The sequence below is a fragment of the Caretta caretta genome, chromosome 5 (genome assembly GCF_965140235.1).
Source record: "Caretta caretta isolate rCarCar2 chromosome 5, rCarCar1.hap1, whole genome shotgun sequence".
Classification (NCBI taxonomy): domain Eukaryota; kingdom Metazoa; phylum Chordata; order Testudines; family Cheloniidae; genus Caretta; species Caretta caretta.
Genome location: NC_134210.1, coordinates 96,998,417 through 97,015,721, shown reverse-complemented (window position 1 = coordinate 97,015,721; position 17,305 = coordinate 96,998,417). Strand labels below are relative to the sequence as shown.

Sequence of the window (17,305 nt, the reverse complement as noted above, 5' to 3'; positions counted from 1 at the left end):
CATGGTAGCTGTACCAATCGCCATATGTACAACCTCACTTCTAAGCAGTGTGAACAGGATTTTTCTTCCTTTTGTACAATCTCATTGCCCTCAACACAAAAAATAGGTAGGGCACTTTCATGACAAGAAAGAGTGGTCTGCTATCTGCAAAGGAGTCAACTGAAGTAATACAAAACCCAACTTTAACAAGTTGATTTTATATATGTAACACACACACACACAAACACACTAGAAATTACTAGTCACCAGTGGTTCTCAATGTTGAACATTAACTACATAAGCAATTGTTAGTTACTATCTTAAATCAGGCAGAAAGAATCAAGCAGTTATTGCACTTTATTCAAAGTTTTCAACATGTGCTAAAAATGTACACATTTTGCACTAAGCTAACAATACCAATTTTATCCTACCTAAAAGCTACTGTTCGTTCTTTTTTTTCCCTTTTGAAGAAAAAAACAAAACGTATATTGACTGGTCCCTACACTAGACCAAAGTTTATTCAAAGACAGCAGTAGATTTCAGAAAGACACTAACTCATATTTGGCCCAAAATGTAAACTGTGAGAAAGTATTTTGACGGTTCTTTTAAAATTCTAAAACATTTTTAAAAAGCCATTTCCCTTGCAATGTTTGTAACCCAACTATTGCAGCACTGGGAAATTGAAAGTGAAAACCACTGAACAAAGTTTTCATTGTAGAAGCTGAAAGAAAGGCAAGTAAACAAGCAGCATAAATAGTGAACAGTTGACAATGTTTTCAGAACATGCCAACCAATATGTAAAAATTATTTATACCAAGCAAGACTTTTCACCTGAAAACATGAGACAAACAGGAATATAACTGTTACCCAGCTACAGTTCCTTTTTTAAAAGTTAGCTTAGATGTTGTAACAGTAGAATAAGCAAATACAAGGTTTGTACTTTTATATTAGTATATAGTACAAAAATATAACTGTTCATAAAGCTTCTGTTGTACTAAGTTGTATCAAACTTAAATAACTGATATCCAGCCAGTACATAACAAAACACAAAGGCAGAGAGATACTTTGAGACACATTTATGCTCTCAAAAACCAACCTCAAGACACTACTCTATATAAATCAGTCTCACTTCCAGTTGTTTTATATAATTAGCAGTTCAAGTTCTCTCTGCTCAGTGCAATGGTTATACATTGTGAAATGATTCTTGGACATTAGTGTTCGTTACCAGTTATGAACAATTGTACTCAAATGTTTTAAGGCACCTTTGTTTCCTAAAATGGTAAACAATTCCTCAACTGACACATGAAATCATTAGCAAAAAGTTTACAATTGTTTAGTTTTAAAACCCTAAACTAACAGATTTACTTTTCAATACGACACCTTTTCCTTAATAGTATATATAACTGCTATTTTGTTCCCCCAGGAAAGAAAGGGGGAATGTGAAATATCAGAATTAACTGGACATCTTCATGCAAGAAGAAAATCCTCCCTTCACTCCTTCATTTGAATTAAAATGTATCCCTAACAGATACCCTTCCTTCCAACTTACAAGTCTGAATTGTTGTGCAGAGTGTAAAAAGACAGCTTACACTGAGTCTTATAGTAAAATGCCATTCACATTAACCATTCTTTTTAAACAGTATTTTCTACTGCATGTGATTTCTCCCAACTTTGAACAGAAGGCAAATGAGAAATTCTGAAACTTCTTTGGAAAATTCCAGACAGCAGTTATGTCAAGAATTTTCAGTGTGCTCTCTGAAAAGATAACAAGGACCAGCTCAAGTACTATTTACTCTGAAAAGTGGTTATGTACCACACCTCCCTCCTCAACTGATTTAGATTCTTTCCTCTTTCATATCAACAGGACTGTTAAGTTCCAGTTGCAAGATCTCTAATTGGTGATATGCAAATCAAAGAATTCAATTTCATTCTCATGGCAAGATCCTCACAACTGCTCTGGTCTCTTTACACTGCGTGAGAGAGCCAGAGCCAGAGAAGCACAAAGGGAACCTAGAAGCCCGTATTCAGAGAAGTAAGGATTCCCAGCACAGGAACTGAGGAAGACAGCTCTAAGTCTGACTTCTGAGAACCCTGAAATAAAAGGCATGCTGGGGATGGGGTGTGTCAAAGCAGGGGTTACAGCACACAGCACTGCAGTGTTGTCCGGAATCTCTGCAGTGCTGTGTGCTATAACCCACTGTAACACAGCACTGCAGAGATTCTGGACAACACTGCAGTGCACAGGGCAGTCCTTGGTACAGCTGTATATTACAGGCCCTCACACTAACTTACGTGAAGCATCATTCTAGGCCCAAGGAGCAGCCCAGGATCAGGAATGCAAAACCCCCAGGTTGAGACTTCAGAATGAATTTGCATGGCTAGTAGTTAGAAGGGACAAAATCACATATTTGTAAAAGAAGCAGATTTGATCTGGAATCAGACTAGAAATATGAAGCCCCATTTTTATAGAATCTGCTTGGAGTACAACCACAGTTTAGATAATATGGCATTTGTATGCATGTTTATGTCTTGTATGGCAAGAGAAACCATAATTATTTACTTTTTACTGAAATGTTTGTATTTTGAATTTATCCTCTTCACATAGTGTCCCAAAAGCGGCTTTGGTTTTATAGTGTGCTTAATCATTGGCACCACACAAGCTGCATTTGGTGCAGGACCCAAGGAAAGGGTAAAACATAAAAATGGCTTAACTTCCCAGTCCTCAGGTCAACTGGGGTGGGTTTTGTCCACAACATAATCTAAAGAACAGCCTCAGTGTTGCTCTTGGTTATGTCCAGCTGCAACAGCCCCTAAAGTACCATTGCAGCTGCTGTCAATAGCCAACGCTCAGTTGCTCTGGTCCCCTTTCCCATCCTAGGCGGCTACAAGGGCACAGGCCTGGGCACAGGTCTCGCTACAGTGGCTCCACATCATTTGAAGATCTCTTGCACTAAGGACGGTTTTCAATCTGCTTTGCAATATCAGAGTTACACAAATTTAATTTAGTAACCTAGATCTAGCGTCTTTAAATTACTTTAAATTTAGTGAGCTGTTATTCTAAAATGAAATCAGCCAACTCACAATTTGGCACGATGGGATTTATATGTATTTTTTAAAATAAACAGAAGCATCCATTTTAGGATTCAGGCAATGCTTAAAATAGGGAGGATGTCACTAAAATGGAAGACAGTGCAATTATTTTACTCTAGTGATAATCTCTTCAAATAAAATAATAAATAATTTCAATTAATGCCAGTTTCAAGTGTAATATATGCCTACTAAAATATATCAAAAATATAATCTCTACAGTATGCTATTCTTGCTACAGATATTTTCCACATCACAGACAAACCTGTAGCATGATCACTATTGGTATTTTGTAAATTAGTGGCTGAAGTCCAGATATAAGGAAAATGTAAAAACAATTGGAAAGCAGTAATGACTGTCCACTCTAATCTCATCACAAAGTCTTTTGTCTGTAGCCAATATGTACACACCATTAATAGACAAAAAGACACTAGTAACTTTGGTTTTGAGTTTCATATGATCAGACCTGTGAACAATTTAACATGCTGAATCACAATGTTGATTTTTAAGGAGAATTTAACATTACTTTCTACTCCCTTGCATGACAGATTTAATAATACATTAGTTCAAACAAAGAAGGCTAACACATCTGTTTTACAGTGTTTTGTTCACACACAGATTTCACTTAACTAACCAGATACAACAGCTGAATACTAATGAGAGCAGACCAAAGACAAGAGTACAGTAAAAATAAGTGTACAAATGACCTTGTTTAATGGCCATTTACTAGTTTGCTTTCTGGCATGTGGAAGAAGTTGTCTTCTTTGAGTTTCAGGTGTTCTGGTAAGTCTAGTTTTCTATTCGCCTCTTCAACGTCATCTTGAATTGCTGAAATAAGTGCATCTGCAAAAGGAAAGTTTACATTTTATATTTTTTAAAAAATTCAGACCAAATACTAAACCACACAATATTGAGAGAGAGTGCATATGACCCAGAAAAAACAGATTGCTATCAGTAAACAGTTCAGGTTCAGAGATAATGTTTTTTTTAGAGCTGCGCAGAGGATGGAAATCCCATATCACAAAGTATTTTGAGATTTGGTTTTGTTACTATTCAGAAAAACCAAAATTTTCAGAATTGCCCATGAGAGAGTTCCCAAAAAGTTCCATTTCAGCTCAAAACATTTTGATTTTGACTATTTTATTCTAATGTACAATAGAAAAAAAACTGGGAAAGTTCAAACAAAAAATGTTGAAACAGGATGTTATCAACATGATTGGAATTCTCCCTTCTCCCAGTTTTTCCTCAAATAAAACTTCCACAAAATGAACGGTTTCATAAAATGTTTCATTTTCAGTGGAAATGCATTCTCAAATGAAAAATGGTCCCACCTAAGTTTTTCCAACCAGCTCTAGTGGTAATCATTAATTTCTTACTTAGAATTTTAAACCTACTCTTTCTAAATTGAAAAAGAAAAGTGTAGACTTACTACATATTTCATTAGAAGTGTTTGAATTCTTTATACTAGATTCTTTTAAAAACTATGTCTTACTGTAGATGTAAGATTCAGGGCCAATGGGGGGGGGGAAGGGGTGCGGCAGGGGGGCCATTTGGCCTGGGCCTCAAGTTCAAAGGGGATCTCAAAAATTTAGACAGTTAATTTTTTGGCATTTGATAAGTTTTGCAACTTGTTTTTATGCGCATCCCTATCGGACCAAAATGTGATACTCTTTCACCGTAGTGCTGCAAATTTAAGCAAATAAGAGATGTGATATGGTAAGACAATTTTTTTGTTAACTGATATAGATTTTGTCACATAAGAGTTATATTTTCATTAATATTTATGAACATTTTATATCAGTTCTGATAGCACACGATTAGACAGTGATGAACGTGTCCTCTCAGATCAGCTGATTATATAAACAAACCACTACTAGTGGCTGGTGCTGGATCAAGTGCGTGTTGAAAGGTAGAGAATTGTTACATTTTAGTGTCTTTATAGTTTTACATCTAGTTGACTAAGGAATTATTTATGTGTGAGAATTCCTCATTATTATCTTCATATGGTAGCTTAAAGAGGTGACTGGTTGGTTGAGCCCTAGCTTGACCATCATCACAGGCTTTCGTAGTCTACAGGCCCAGATTCCAGGTGAAAATTTGCGAGGACAATCTTGTACATTGAGTTTTGAGAGGATTCACGTTTGAAATTTTTGGACATTATCTCTCTGTCTGTATCCACTATATATATCATCCCTTTGTCTTCAGCTCAGCCTGTTACATTATATCTGCGTGCTTGAGTTTTGATTCAGTGATAAGGATAATAACCTGTCTGACTGTTTCATTTTGTGTTCTTAAGTAGTATTCCTTCATTTTAAGTCTTTTCAGCATTTGTGTACATGTTTACAGTAGAAGATTTCAAGTGTAGATAAGCTACTTATTTACAGCAAAATATTTCAAGTGTGGATAGGCTACATATTGACCAGATAGATCACTATTAAGAGGAAATCTGAAAGTGGTGCGAGCAAGAGACGGCGAAAACAACCGAGTGAAGCAGCAGCTAAGAGCTCAAAGCCAATAACTTCATTTCTCAAACTACTGGAAAACACACCTTACCCAACAAACAATGCTACAGATAATGAAAACTCCGCAACTGCAACAGGTGACATTTCAATGCCAATACTGGATCATGAGGACAATAGTCAAGGAGATGTGCCAACAGTAACAGATGCAGCAGAAGATCCTGTGTACGATTAAGAAACCCAACATCAACAGGAAGATGTAGATCTTACGCAGAAAGAGCAATTCATGAGTACTACAGGTTTGACACGGACTGACATTGGAATTATTGTCAAGAGCAATGCTACCCAAATGCCATCTTTTCTTCAAATTAGTTGTTTTGAAATTCCAAGTAACATTCCACGAGATGCTGATAATCGTGCTTTCCCTACTTTTTGCTGACAAAAACTCTTCCAAATGGTGAGACCTACACAGGTGACTGGTTACGCTGGAGTACGGAAAAACAATCTCTGTACTGTGCACCCTGCTTCATTTTGAACAAAAGTGCTCCAAATGCATCAGTTCTCTGATCAATCAGGATGGAGCATCAACAGAGGTTGGAGGAAGTTGAAAGACGGATACCATCACATGAGAGTTCAACTTCAGGTAGAAATCTCAAGAGGCAGATGTTGAGCAAACATTAACAGTTACATTGTCAGAAGAAAGTGAATGCCAAAGACTAGCTAGCCAGCCAGCCAGGCACCCAGTCACCCTTAACGTACACTGGAGCAGAGAGATTACAACTTTCCCTAACAAGAACACGAATTAAAACTTCAAGTATTTGGATGCATGTTACAGATACCACTCTCTCCTTCTTACAAGGTGTGCCTTTTTTTGCTTCATTATAATGAAAAAGGACTACATGAAGATGCTTTTCTTCCCTTTTTTTTAAAAAAAAATCTTACAATAAAATCTTGTTTTTCCAGGGTTTTTCCTCGAAGTTTCTTTGGAGGATCCAATAAAATTGGGTCAGAACTGTCTCAGCTCTTAACTGAATAGATGAGAATATGTATCTTTAACAAAGATCTTTACTTCTCTTTGCTGAGCATTGGAGTCAAATGTGTGTTAAAAGAAACTGAATAAAAATATCCTTTCCTCTGTCATTTTTAAAATTTAATTTTGTTGGTACATGTAAACCCTTAATCTGAAAACCATGTACATCTGGGAGCAGTGCTGCATTATTGTCATTACCAAAACTAGGAGCATCTAAGGATTTCTGCACTAAAAGAAACAGTTTTCCAGGCCAGAAGGGACTAAAAAACCAACAGAATATCACCCCATCATTTCTGTATCAACCCCATAACTTCTGGCTCATGAAGACAAACCCTACTATGTGTAAACCTGTCCAGATTATGCACAATCTGGCACAAGACACATCTAATGGGTGTTGCGAATAATTACTTCCAAGACTTCTCCCTCGGGTACTGTGCAGCAATGATAACAGGAGGAACAAATAGTAAAAAGCCCCTGCTGAAATGACACCAAAGTGAGATATCACCATTATCTCCACTGTATTCTGAAGAGGAGTAAAACTAAAATGTGAAGCCTCTCCATTTGTCACAAGAATCAATCGCACAAAGGGTTGGAATCTACCACCTGCTGATATATCAGATTTGCAACTCCCATAACATAGGAGGTTCCATGGCAAGTTCTGTATTGGAAGAGCCAGACCAAAGAATGAGGATTCTGTTAGGACTACCACTTTTGAATAATCAGTTTAGATTTTGTGAAGGAGCTGTTCTTCAACAGCTCAGATTCAGAGATACTTCAAGGTTCTGGGAGTGACATCACCATGCATCACCAAAAAAGAATAATTCAGCCAGGAAACAGATGTGCAAGATGACACAGCTTGCAAGTATATCTGTTTTCTGTATTTCTCAATATTCCTTAATTCTTTTTTTAATATCAGAAAAGTAAAGCCCTCTTTGTTGCATTCAACCTATCATAGCAAGCGAAGACCATATTTATGGTTTAAATGATCCACTTCCAAAAGCAGATTTACTTAATTATCAAAAGTGAAACAGAACACAGGAGGAAGGCAAATCTCTGGTGGCAGTGAACTGCATAAATCATCAAGGTCAGGCTAAAAATCTTCAAAAACAAAACAAAACTTTTAGGGAAGCCTTGATACTTACCTAAGGAATCAAAGTTTTTTTCTGGTCTTATGTACCCAATAATGACTATACTAAGAATTTCACCATAAAAGTCTTCTTTGAATGTGTGGATGATGTGCGTTTCCTAAAGAAAAAGAAAAAAAATCGGATAGTTATTTTTGTTTTCTCTGTTTCTCAAGAAAATTAGCCCAAGTTACTATTACCAACTACAAAACAGGAAAAAAAACCTGTTTTATCCCTGCCCCACATCTTAATAAAGTTCAGTAACTTAATTTAACATTTATTATGCATGTTTAAGAAACATGACAGAAAACTGTTAAAGTAAACTGAGCATCTTTGAAGCTTCAGTAAGCATGACAAGAGTCTCAACCATTAATTTCATGCTACTATGTCCAAAGAACTACAGTACATCTACATGGAGTGGAAAATACAGCAGGCAGGCATAAAAACACAGCACATGAAAAGATGGGAGTTGTCTTACCAAGCGGGGGATCAGTGCTAACAAGCCAATTCAATTAAGGTGAAAGTGGCTTATTCTCAACAGTTGAGAAGAAGGGGTGAATACCAAGGGAAGGGAAATCACTTTTGTGGTGCTAATGAAGCCAATGCAGTTAAGGTGGCCCATTTCAAACAGTCAAAACAGAGGGAAATTCCTTTTTGTAGTGACCCATCTAGTCTTTATTCAGGCCTAATTTGATGGTGTCCAGGTTGCGAATTAATTCCAGTTCTGCAGTTTCTCACTGGAGTCTGTTTTTGAAGGTTTTCTGTTGAAGAATTGCCACTTTTAAGTCTGTTATTGAGTGTCCAGGGAAACTGAAGCGTTCTCCTACTGGTTTTTGAATGTTATAATTCTTGATGTCTCATTTTGTGTCCATTTATTCTTTTACGTAGAGACTGTCCAGTTTGGCCAATGTACATGGCAGAGGAGTGGCTTTTAGTCCACGAAAGCTTATGCCAAAATAAATTTGTTAGTCTCTCAGGTGCCACAAGGACTCTGCGTTGTTTTTGCTGATACAGACTAACAGGGCTATCACTCTGAAATCTTAAATGTATAGAGTACCTCATGATACCGTTAGTACCTATGACTGAACTTAATGTTTCTTGAATCAAAGAAGCACATGCAACTAAATGAGGACCTAGCTGAAATAGCTAACAAGCATGACAATTTGAACAAAGCACTTCATTTCTCAAGCAAAATCCTCATTTAGTTATGTCACTGAAAGTGGTCCTAATCGGCATTTCATCAACACACTTTAAATCCATTGTCCAAAATCTAATTAAAGGAAATGTATAGCTAAGCATCATCATAAGACATGCCAGATACAAATGACCCATAAGCTCCTCGAGTACCTTCATGTACATGTAAATCAAAAGAGACAAAACTGAAATTACTGGGTCACAGACATTCTGCACAAATTTCCATTCCTATTAAAGTTAATTTAGAAGAATATTATGGGTAAGAGTTTGAACTTTCACAAACTGCAGCAGCTACAGTGTTTTAGCAGGTGAAGCTAGGTATACTAGCAACAAATGTACTCAACAATTGTATTTGTCTTTGCTTACCAAATATGGTTTTATTTCAAGTTACTCCTACCCTCTGCATACTCCTGCAAGTGTACTATAGGGCTCTACTGTTTTACTGCAAAAGCTTTTAAAATACCACTGTTCTTACTGCTGCTTGAAGGTTGTTTGTTTTTTTTTTAACTGGTTAGTGTGAGAAATTTCTTAAGGTGTTTTGCTCTTCAAGAGCAGGAATCCTACATTTATGAAATTTTTAAGAATAGGAAAATTACTTATGTTTTGATTTTTTACCATCATTGTCAGAATTCCGACTACCCACCCATTTCATATCAGGTTTCAGGATTCTAACGTAGTAAACTGCCATCTAGCTTTATATTATTTCCATCTTTGAAATAGTTTCTTGAATTCTGAAGAAATCGTGTGTTATTTGAGAAGCAGATTTTAGGGATGCTTTTGCTTCTTGCACATTTGGGAACTGAATGAAGATTCTAGAGAGAAATGAAAGAGTAGCAGCTGGAATAAAACTTAGAACAGGGGCTCATGCCTAACTGCCTGTGATTTCAGAATGCCTAAAATGTAACTAGTTTCGCTGGTTCAGGCTAAGAAGCCAGGACCCAAGAGAAAAAAAATCCTACACAGATGATGGTATAATTAGCGGGCATGAGACTTTCTGTTCTTGATAATATTTGAATTCATTTTTAGTTTATTATACTGATTCTGCATAAGAGGCCATAATATAACATAATATGGATTCAATTACTGATCAGAGAACATACTGGAAGAATACCAATTACGTAGAAAAATCTATTAAGCCATACTAATTTTTCTTTTATTTTGAAGTGCAGTTATACTCTGAAAATTAACAGATATCATTAGGCTCTTACTCATTTATCCTATTTCCATGTCTTTTATAATCAATGTGCTCAATTTACTATTTAAGCTTACATTTATTTTAACTGGCAGCATCAGAATTTATCAATTTAATTGATGATGCAAGAGGTAAACAGGAACATGTCTTATTCTTCTATGGCTGCATGGACTGTTTACTAAAAAGAAAAAGAGTACTTGTGGCACCTTAGAGACTAACCAATTTATCTGAGCATAAGCTTTCATGAGCTACAGCTCACTTCATCGGATGCATCCACTGAATGCATCCAATGAAGTGAGCTGTAGCTCACGAAAGCTTATGCTCAGATAAATTGGTTAGTCTCTAAGGTGCCACAAGTACTCCTTTTCTTTTTGCGAATACAGACTAACACGGCTGCTACTTTGAAATCTGTCTACTAAGAGACTCTCCTCTCAGTATGTAAATATAAGACAAGTGCCACTTTTATGACTGGAAATGCAATATCTAAATGCCATTCATTCAGTTTATGGAGCAACTCCTGCTCCTCTTACTCAAGCCAGTAGTCTAGTTAGTTTATTATAGCCAAAATACCACATAAAGCAGAATTCTTACCACTGATTTCTTTACATTCTTGTAGTATGGGTTCCAACCTATACTCAAAACCATTTTATGCACATCTCCATTTCCAACACAGGCCCATCCATAGTATATACCAGTAGAAATATCTGATGGAAAGCTTTCGACGACTTGCTCAGAGAAGTTAGCTGCAAAATCGAAAAAAGTGTATATTATATAAATCAAGTGCTCCATAGTACAGTAAACAGCTTAAAATATACTAAAAACTAAACTCCACTCATATCATTTGATATTAAATGACACAATGCTCCACTTAATACAAGAATAAGCAATAGGAAAAAACAGCTTCATAGCCAATTAGCACACTGGCTTTGTGAGATATCCAAGATACCACAGAGTTAGCAGATCTATGTAAAACATAGTTCCAAGTTATTGTGTAGAAATGACCTTACATACACCAACCAACCAGGCTGAATTAAATGCTTTAGCACAATCAGGGAACCTGGCCATAGTCCCATCTGCATTACAAACAGAAGCCAAACTGTAAAGCTACGTTAAAAGACGCAAACACACACACACACACAAATCATTAAAGTAAAATTAAGACCACAGGTACCTATCAGTGGCTTGAGTGTATACTGCCTTTCAAAATGATTAGTTAAAAAAAACTCAGATGTTATAAGACCAAGAAACAGCTTAAGACTGCACTTGTAAAACAAATCACCAAGTTATTTTAAAGGAATACTCTGACCTCTACAAACAAGCCTCCTATTCTCTCCAACTTTTCCATCCCTGAAGATCTCTTAATAAAGAGGTGTCAACACTCATTTAGGCTGAGTGTTACAGTGTGTGGTGGTGCGTTACTCAAGTCTGACTCAGTCACCGTCGCACAGCTTCACATAAGCCATACCCAATATACACCACTTCCACACTGGTAAAGCAGCAACCTCTGTTTGGTGCTTGGGATTCTGGGGGTATATCCCAGGGTTCTTAGCACCTCACCAAGTGGAACCGCTCTAGAAATTGGCTTGTGGTATACGGTGGGAGAACTCATCTCCTTCCTAAACTCCTGTGCAGAAGTATTTTAGCCTGCCATGTTAGCTGAGGCACTTCCTCCTCTACACACTCCTCACCTCTGTCCACTTGAACCGGGGGACAAGCCATGGATTCATTAGATGAGCTACTCCTGTTTGCAGGAGAGTTATTTATGCAGTGGACATTTGGTGAGTTGCTGGATGGCCTTTTGGAATCACTTTCTGAGATGCAGACTGTGGCAGGACTATTAAGCCAATTCATTCATCGCAGAGTGGACAGACATGATGAATGCTGCAATTGCTGCAGATTCCCCATGCGTAGACCAGCACTTCTGGTGCAAAAGAACTAGCACAGTGTGATGAGATCACATTGTCTTGGAGACCTGTGATGACCTGCAGAGGCTCCAGAAACAGACCTCCATGGAATTCTGAGGTTGTCCCAACCCTCCAGCACCAGATCACTCAATTGAGGGAGTCCTTACCAACAGAAGCAGGTTGCAATAGTCCTTGGGAAGCTTTCTACCCCCCACTGCTAACGGTCATTGCAAAGCAGTTCAGTGTTGGCAAGTCACCTGTCGGATTTGTAGTAGTAGAGATTTGTGAGTTAATTAACATTGTAATTTACCAGTGAGCAGTGGACATTAGAAGTGTGCCTGAAATAAACAGCGTGCTTTCAGATAATGTTGTTCCCAAACTGCACTGCAGCCATCGATGGCACACCTGTGCCCGTACTTTGCTTGCCATAAAAAGTAAGAAAAAATGTCATCTGCAAAGAGTACTGCTCCCTGATTTTGCAGGCCTTCGTTAATCAAAGAGAGACAGGTCCATGAGGAGGAAGAGGACATTGTCTAGAAGATGGCTTGGTTTCAGCCTTCGGCCAAAGCTAACCACACTCCATTGCATACACCATCCTCCACAGTGATAGTTTTATTGGACATAACCCAGAAATCCTTCCCTCTTAGAACAAAAATTATCCCGTGACAACAAATATGGCAGACAGCACTTACAATGTTACAGATCCAAAATCTGGCCCTACACATCTCCTTCTCCAGGCTGTCCCACATGTCCATCCCCAAATAAGTTCTTGGAATATGGATCCAGGATGTTCAACAGCCAATCTGGCCGAGTGAGCTGAACTGGGGCTTTCAGTTCTGTGGTCTGTTCCTGGTATCCATCGTGGCCCCATTCGCTGCTGTCCCTGCATCCCTTCCTTCAGTCTGATAATAAGACCATCTAGATTCAGAAGGATGTCCTAGGAAAGAGTGGGCTCTTCAGTAGCAAGTGCCTAGTCCAACTCCTCATAGAAGGAGTATTTAGATGCAGAGGGCGCATTGCCTATCTGCTGTTTCCATCTTTGCCCTTGCAAATACAGCTGCTTCAGGTGCCTGATATGCTCCCTACACTGGACACCAGTCTGGCAGACACTCACTTCTGCCAGACTCAACATAATCTTAACAGTGGATATTTCTGGAGCTCCTGCTAAAATGATGGTCCTGAGTGTACACACCAGTGTACACACCAGAAGTTAACTAGAACCTCACTGTGCTCCTCTGGCCAGCTAGTGGCATGTTGGAGGTAAGCCATCTTCTATGCTATTTGGCATAGCTAGTCTGAGCTTTGCAAAAACTGGAGCAGCACATGTGTAAACTGAGGATTAATATCATAGTACAGCAATGTGAACTGCCAGTAGCTTCTCATACATAGAGGGAAAGTAGGAAATGAGTAAGTAGAAGGGCCAGAATATACAGCTATAGAGAATTGTGAGAATGGTAGGGGAGGACTACCTAGACTCAAAGTCAGGTACCAGTGCCTTTGCTACCTTCACACTGCAAAGTAGGCAGGTCACAGGTCAACATGTGATCTGACCCATACCCCAGTGGAGTAAGCCAACTCCAGACACATCTAAAGGCTTGGAGTGTGGATGAGAGAGGATTTGGGCAAATACCACACAGGGAAATCTGCAGTGTAGACGTGCCATTAAAGAAGTTCAAATTTTGTGTTTAATTATTATCTGGTCTGGGATATGAATTCAGGACTTCAAAGACTTCCTTCACTACATTCCCTGATATCAGTGGGAGATTTGGATAGAAATCAAGATCAAGTGTAACTAATTTATTCCGTACTTTATTGTCACAAAAATATTACTCAGGGCTCGTCCTGAGTTGATTTGTTTAAATTAAATCAGTCCAGTTAAACCAGTGCAACGTGTGCTGACTATTCACGTAACTCAAATTGCATAGCTTAGATCAGATTTCCCCTGTAGCGTAGACAAGGCCTAAGATATAATGACAGCTTTTTAAGGAAGCTTGAAAAATGCCTATCCTCACTATACGTAACTGAAATGCAAATGGCTGCTTAAATTTCAGTATTTTGCTAATCTGATAACCAGAATATGAAACTAGTTAGAATAATTTTTGTTCATAGTTAATTTCTATTTCCATTGTGTATTTCACTCCATTTGTTCAAGGTAAACGTCACAAATTAGTACACTGAATGATTTTAACCTGACAGGATATTCAGTGTGCAGCTTAATATTTTAAAGAGACAGCCTGAAACATTTACCAGAATGCTTCTGTGAAACTGCTTCTGGTATTTTTAGCATTATGTCCTAAGTCTGTGCTTTAGGAGTGACACGGTAAAAGCACAAAGTTGTTATTCTTGGCTAAACGAACTTGACTGATTTCTGTGATGCAAATTTTTTAGTTACTGATTGAGACCAAAACATCAATTTAACATTTTCAAAACATGCAAGTATTGTTTGTTTGTTTGTACAGGACCAGCACTAAGCTGCACACTGGGATAGCCTTTTAGTAAGTTTAGGAATGCATAAAGCATTCTTTCAAGACCAATAAAAGTCACCAAATGAAATAAAAATGTTTATGGTGTTTAGCTTAAAGGACTTCCTGGTTTTATGTTACAAAAAAAGAATGACCTCTTTTCCCCCAATACAGGAAAGATCTTACCAGCCCTAAAGCACGGCAATGGTACAGAGACCCAGAAACTAAGGGCATGTCTACACTATGGGCGCAACACCAGCACAGCTGCAGCTGTGTGAGTATAGTGTAGATGTTTCCTACAGTGGAAAAACTCCATCAATGAAGTAAGAAACCCAAGACCACAAGCAGCTGTAGCTACGTTGATGGAAGAATTCTACCCCGGGGTTAGGTCAGCTTAACTGCGGCATTCAGGGTGTGAATTTTTCACACCCCTGAGCAACATAGTAGTTTGATCTAAATTTTAAGTGCAGACCATGGCTAAATCAGACAAACGATCACTGATTAACTGTAAAACTCCAACTCATCTAAGTGTTACAAATGAGGAGGCCTTGCCCAGTGCTCTGCCTTATGTTTCTACAATAAAGAGATTAGTCAGCTTCCTTTTACCCGTACATAGTGACATAGATAATAGTGTTGCATTTCTCCAATTCTACAGTTTTGCTTTCACAACACAATACATTTTTTCTTCTTGACAAGCTACTTCCATTAGCTTGTTACTGGGAAGTTAACTCCCTTTTTTGTGATAAATAAAGGTTAACCAGAAAAGAAAAGCATCTTCCAAGTTGAAGAAATAGAACTTTTATCCCTCACTATACATTTGAGTGTATGTGGGGGTTTTTTTTGGGGGGGGGGGGGGGCGGGGGGGAAGGAGGATAGGAATAAGAACACATGAGGAGCCCTTGTTTAGGTAGAAACTTTCCCCGCCCCCAGGAATTTTCTGTATCAGAGTCAAAGTGAGGGGAAGCTAGGGGTGAAATCCCAGTTTCATTTAAATCAAATAGCACCATGATATCATCCCAGCTTTCTGAGCAAGCTATTTTGCAACTCCTCCTTACCTACACACATACACTCATCCCAATCTCTATAGAAAACACCTTCCTTCCATGCCACAAATCCTGCAACTAGGACACTTTTAAAAAAGCAAGATATACACAGAAATTTCTACTAATTTGACATTTTAAAAGGGGGCATTTTGGATGCAAGCCTGTCACCAATTTGTGCTGGTACCTAATCATAGCATTAAGCTGGCATGGTAATAGGGATCATGGAAACAAATAAAGCTAAACTCCTGAGTGAATCACAGATCTTCTATGGCAAATCCTTATCAACTCTAGGAAACTAGCCTGTTGCCAAAAAAATGGTTAAAAAAGAATGCCCTTGAAGTGATACTCAGAACAGTTTAATTGCTAACGTTAAGAAGATAATCCCTTTTCATCATATTACAGAAAGCATGCTTGACCTTGCCTACATAAAGGAAATTTTGCAGAACTTTCCACTGCTGCCAAGACTGGTTCAGTTTCTCCAGTATTCACAACACAAGATTCTTAGTATCCACAGACACTATTTGTGATCAGCATTGGAAGTAATATTATCTAATTCTGTTTAAGGCACATTTAATCAACATGGAAATTAAAAACTGGTGGCATGTCTATGCCAGCTCTCCCAACGTTCCTGACGCAAGTGGAGCTAACCAGTGTTAGTGACTGTGGGAAATAGTTACAAGATTTCCCTGTGGTAGACTGCAGACAGGCTGCCTTAGTTCACGCTAAACAAGGACTCTAAACATAAACAAGGACAGTGTTCAACACAGGTTCAGATAAAGTGGTGTTGTAGTGAATTCTTGCGTTACTCAAGCCAAGCCAACACTACAGCTTTTGACAGGATAGTCAATGTCAGGTAGGGGTGGAATTTTTTTTGCACCATTTCTATACCAGCAGAAGCCCTAGAATAGCCGCAGGCATATCAGTATAAAAACTCTTCTGCTGCAAGAGCTTATTTAGCGCACAGTATCAGTATAAGCTAAATCAGCAAATGCACTTTTTGACAGCATAAGCGGTCTCGACGCTAGGCAGTTCCTGGATACACCTTCGCCGGCTGCTAAAGCGAGGTTGGTGACGGGGTGGGGTATTTTCAAGCACGGCCATTTCTGCGCTGCTCCCGCTTGGCGCTGCATTTGCCCACCCACGCAGGGAGGCCCCCAGACCTCAAGCGAACTGCCTGGCTCCCGCGCCGCGTGCAGCGCCATCACCGGGGCCTTGCGCCAACAGTGATGCCAGCCCAGCCCCGCTCAGCGCTGTCCGGCGCACGCGCCGAGAGAAGCGATTCGCTTCCGGCCGCTCACAGGGCAAGTAGCGACGGTGGCCGACAAGCCGGTGTTGCGACACCAGTAACCTCAGAATGGGGCGGGTCACTGACGTCAGGGTTACTCCCCCTCCACAGCGGTCGCACACGGGTCCCCCCCCCCCACCGGAGCCTCGGCGCCCCCATGCCCCGCAGGTAAGGGGGGGGGGGTGTCACAGCTCGAGACGAATCCCCTAACACCCGCACTTACCGGTGGGGATGCCCAGCTCCTTGGAGCCTCTGCCGAAGCCCCTCACCACCTCCCCACGGCAAAAATAGGGCAGGTGCCTCATGGCCGCGGCAGAAACAGACCGGCCGCCAGCGAAGGGTCGATGGGGGCGAGGACGGCTAGCACGAGAACCGGCCCCAACGGCCACCAGCAGCGGTTCCCGCGTGTGCGCGCGCGCCTCCTGAGCGCTGCCGCTCTTTCGTAGCGCGAGGAGGGCTGCTGGCGCGTCGACTCGCCGGCTTTGAATGAATTCTCAGACGCCGGTGGGGAGGGGCGGACACGAGCCGCGACCTACTGGAAGGTTC

The 17,305-nt window shown here is 39.6% G+C and overlaps 1 protein-coding gene across 1 annotated transcript; it reads right to left on the bottom strand.

The window, feature by feature from the left end:
- Positions 1 to 318: 318 nt before the first annotated feature.
- RFK (riboflavin kinase) lies at positions 319 to 17,266 on the bottom strand. Its single transcript, XM_075128724.1, has 4 exons — positions 16,983 to 17,266; positions 10,657 to 10,808; positions 7,698 to 7,800; positions 319 to 3,909 (listed from the first exon to the last, which is right to left on the bottom strand). Exons 1-4 carry the CDS (start codon positions 17,062 to 17,064, stop codon positions 3,779 to 3,781), a joined length of 468 nt encoding a protein of 155 aa, XP_074984825.1. The 5' UTR covers positions 17,065 to 17,266; the 3' UTR covers positions 319 to 3,778.
- Positions 17,267 to 17,305: the final 39 nt, after the last annotated feature.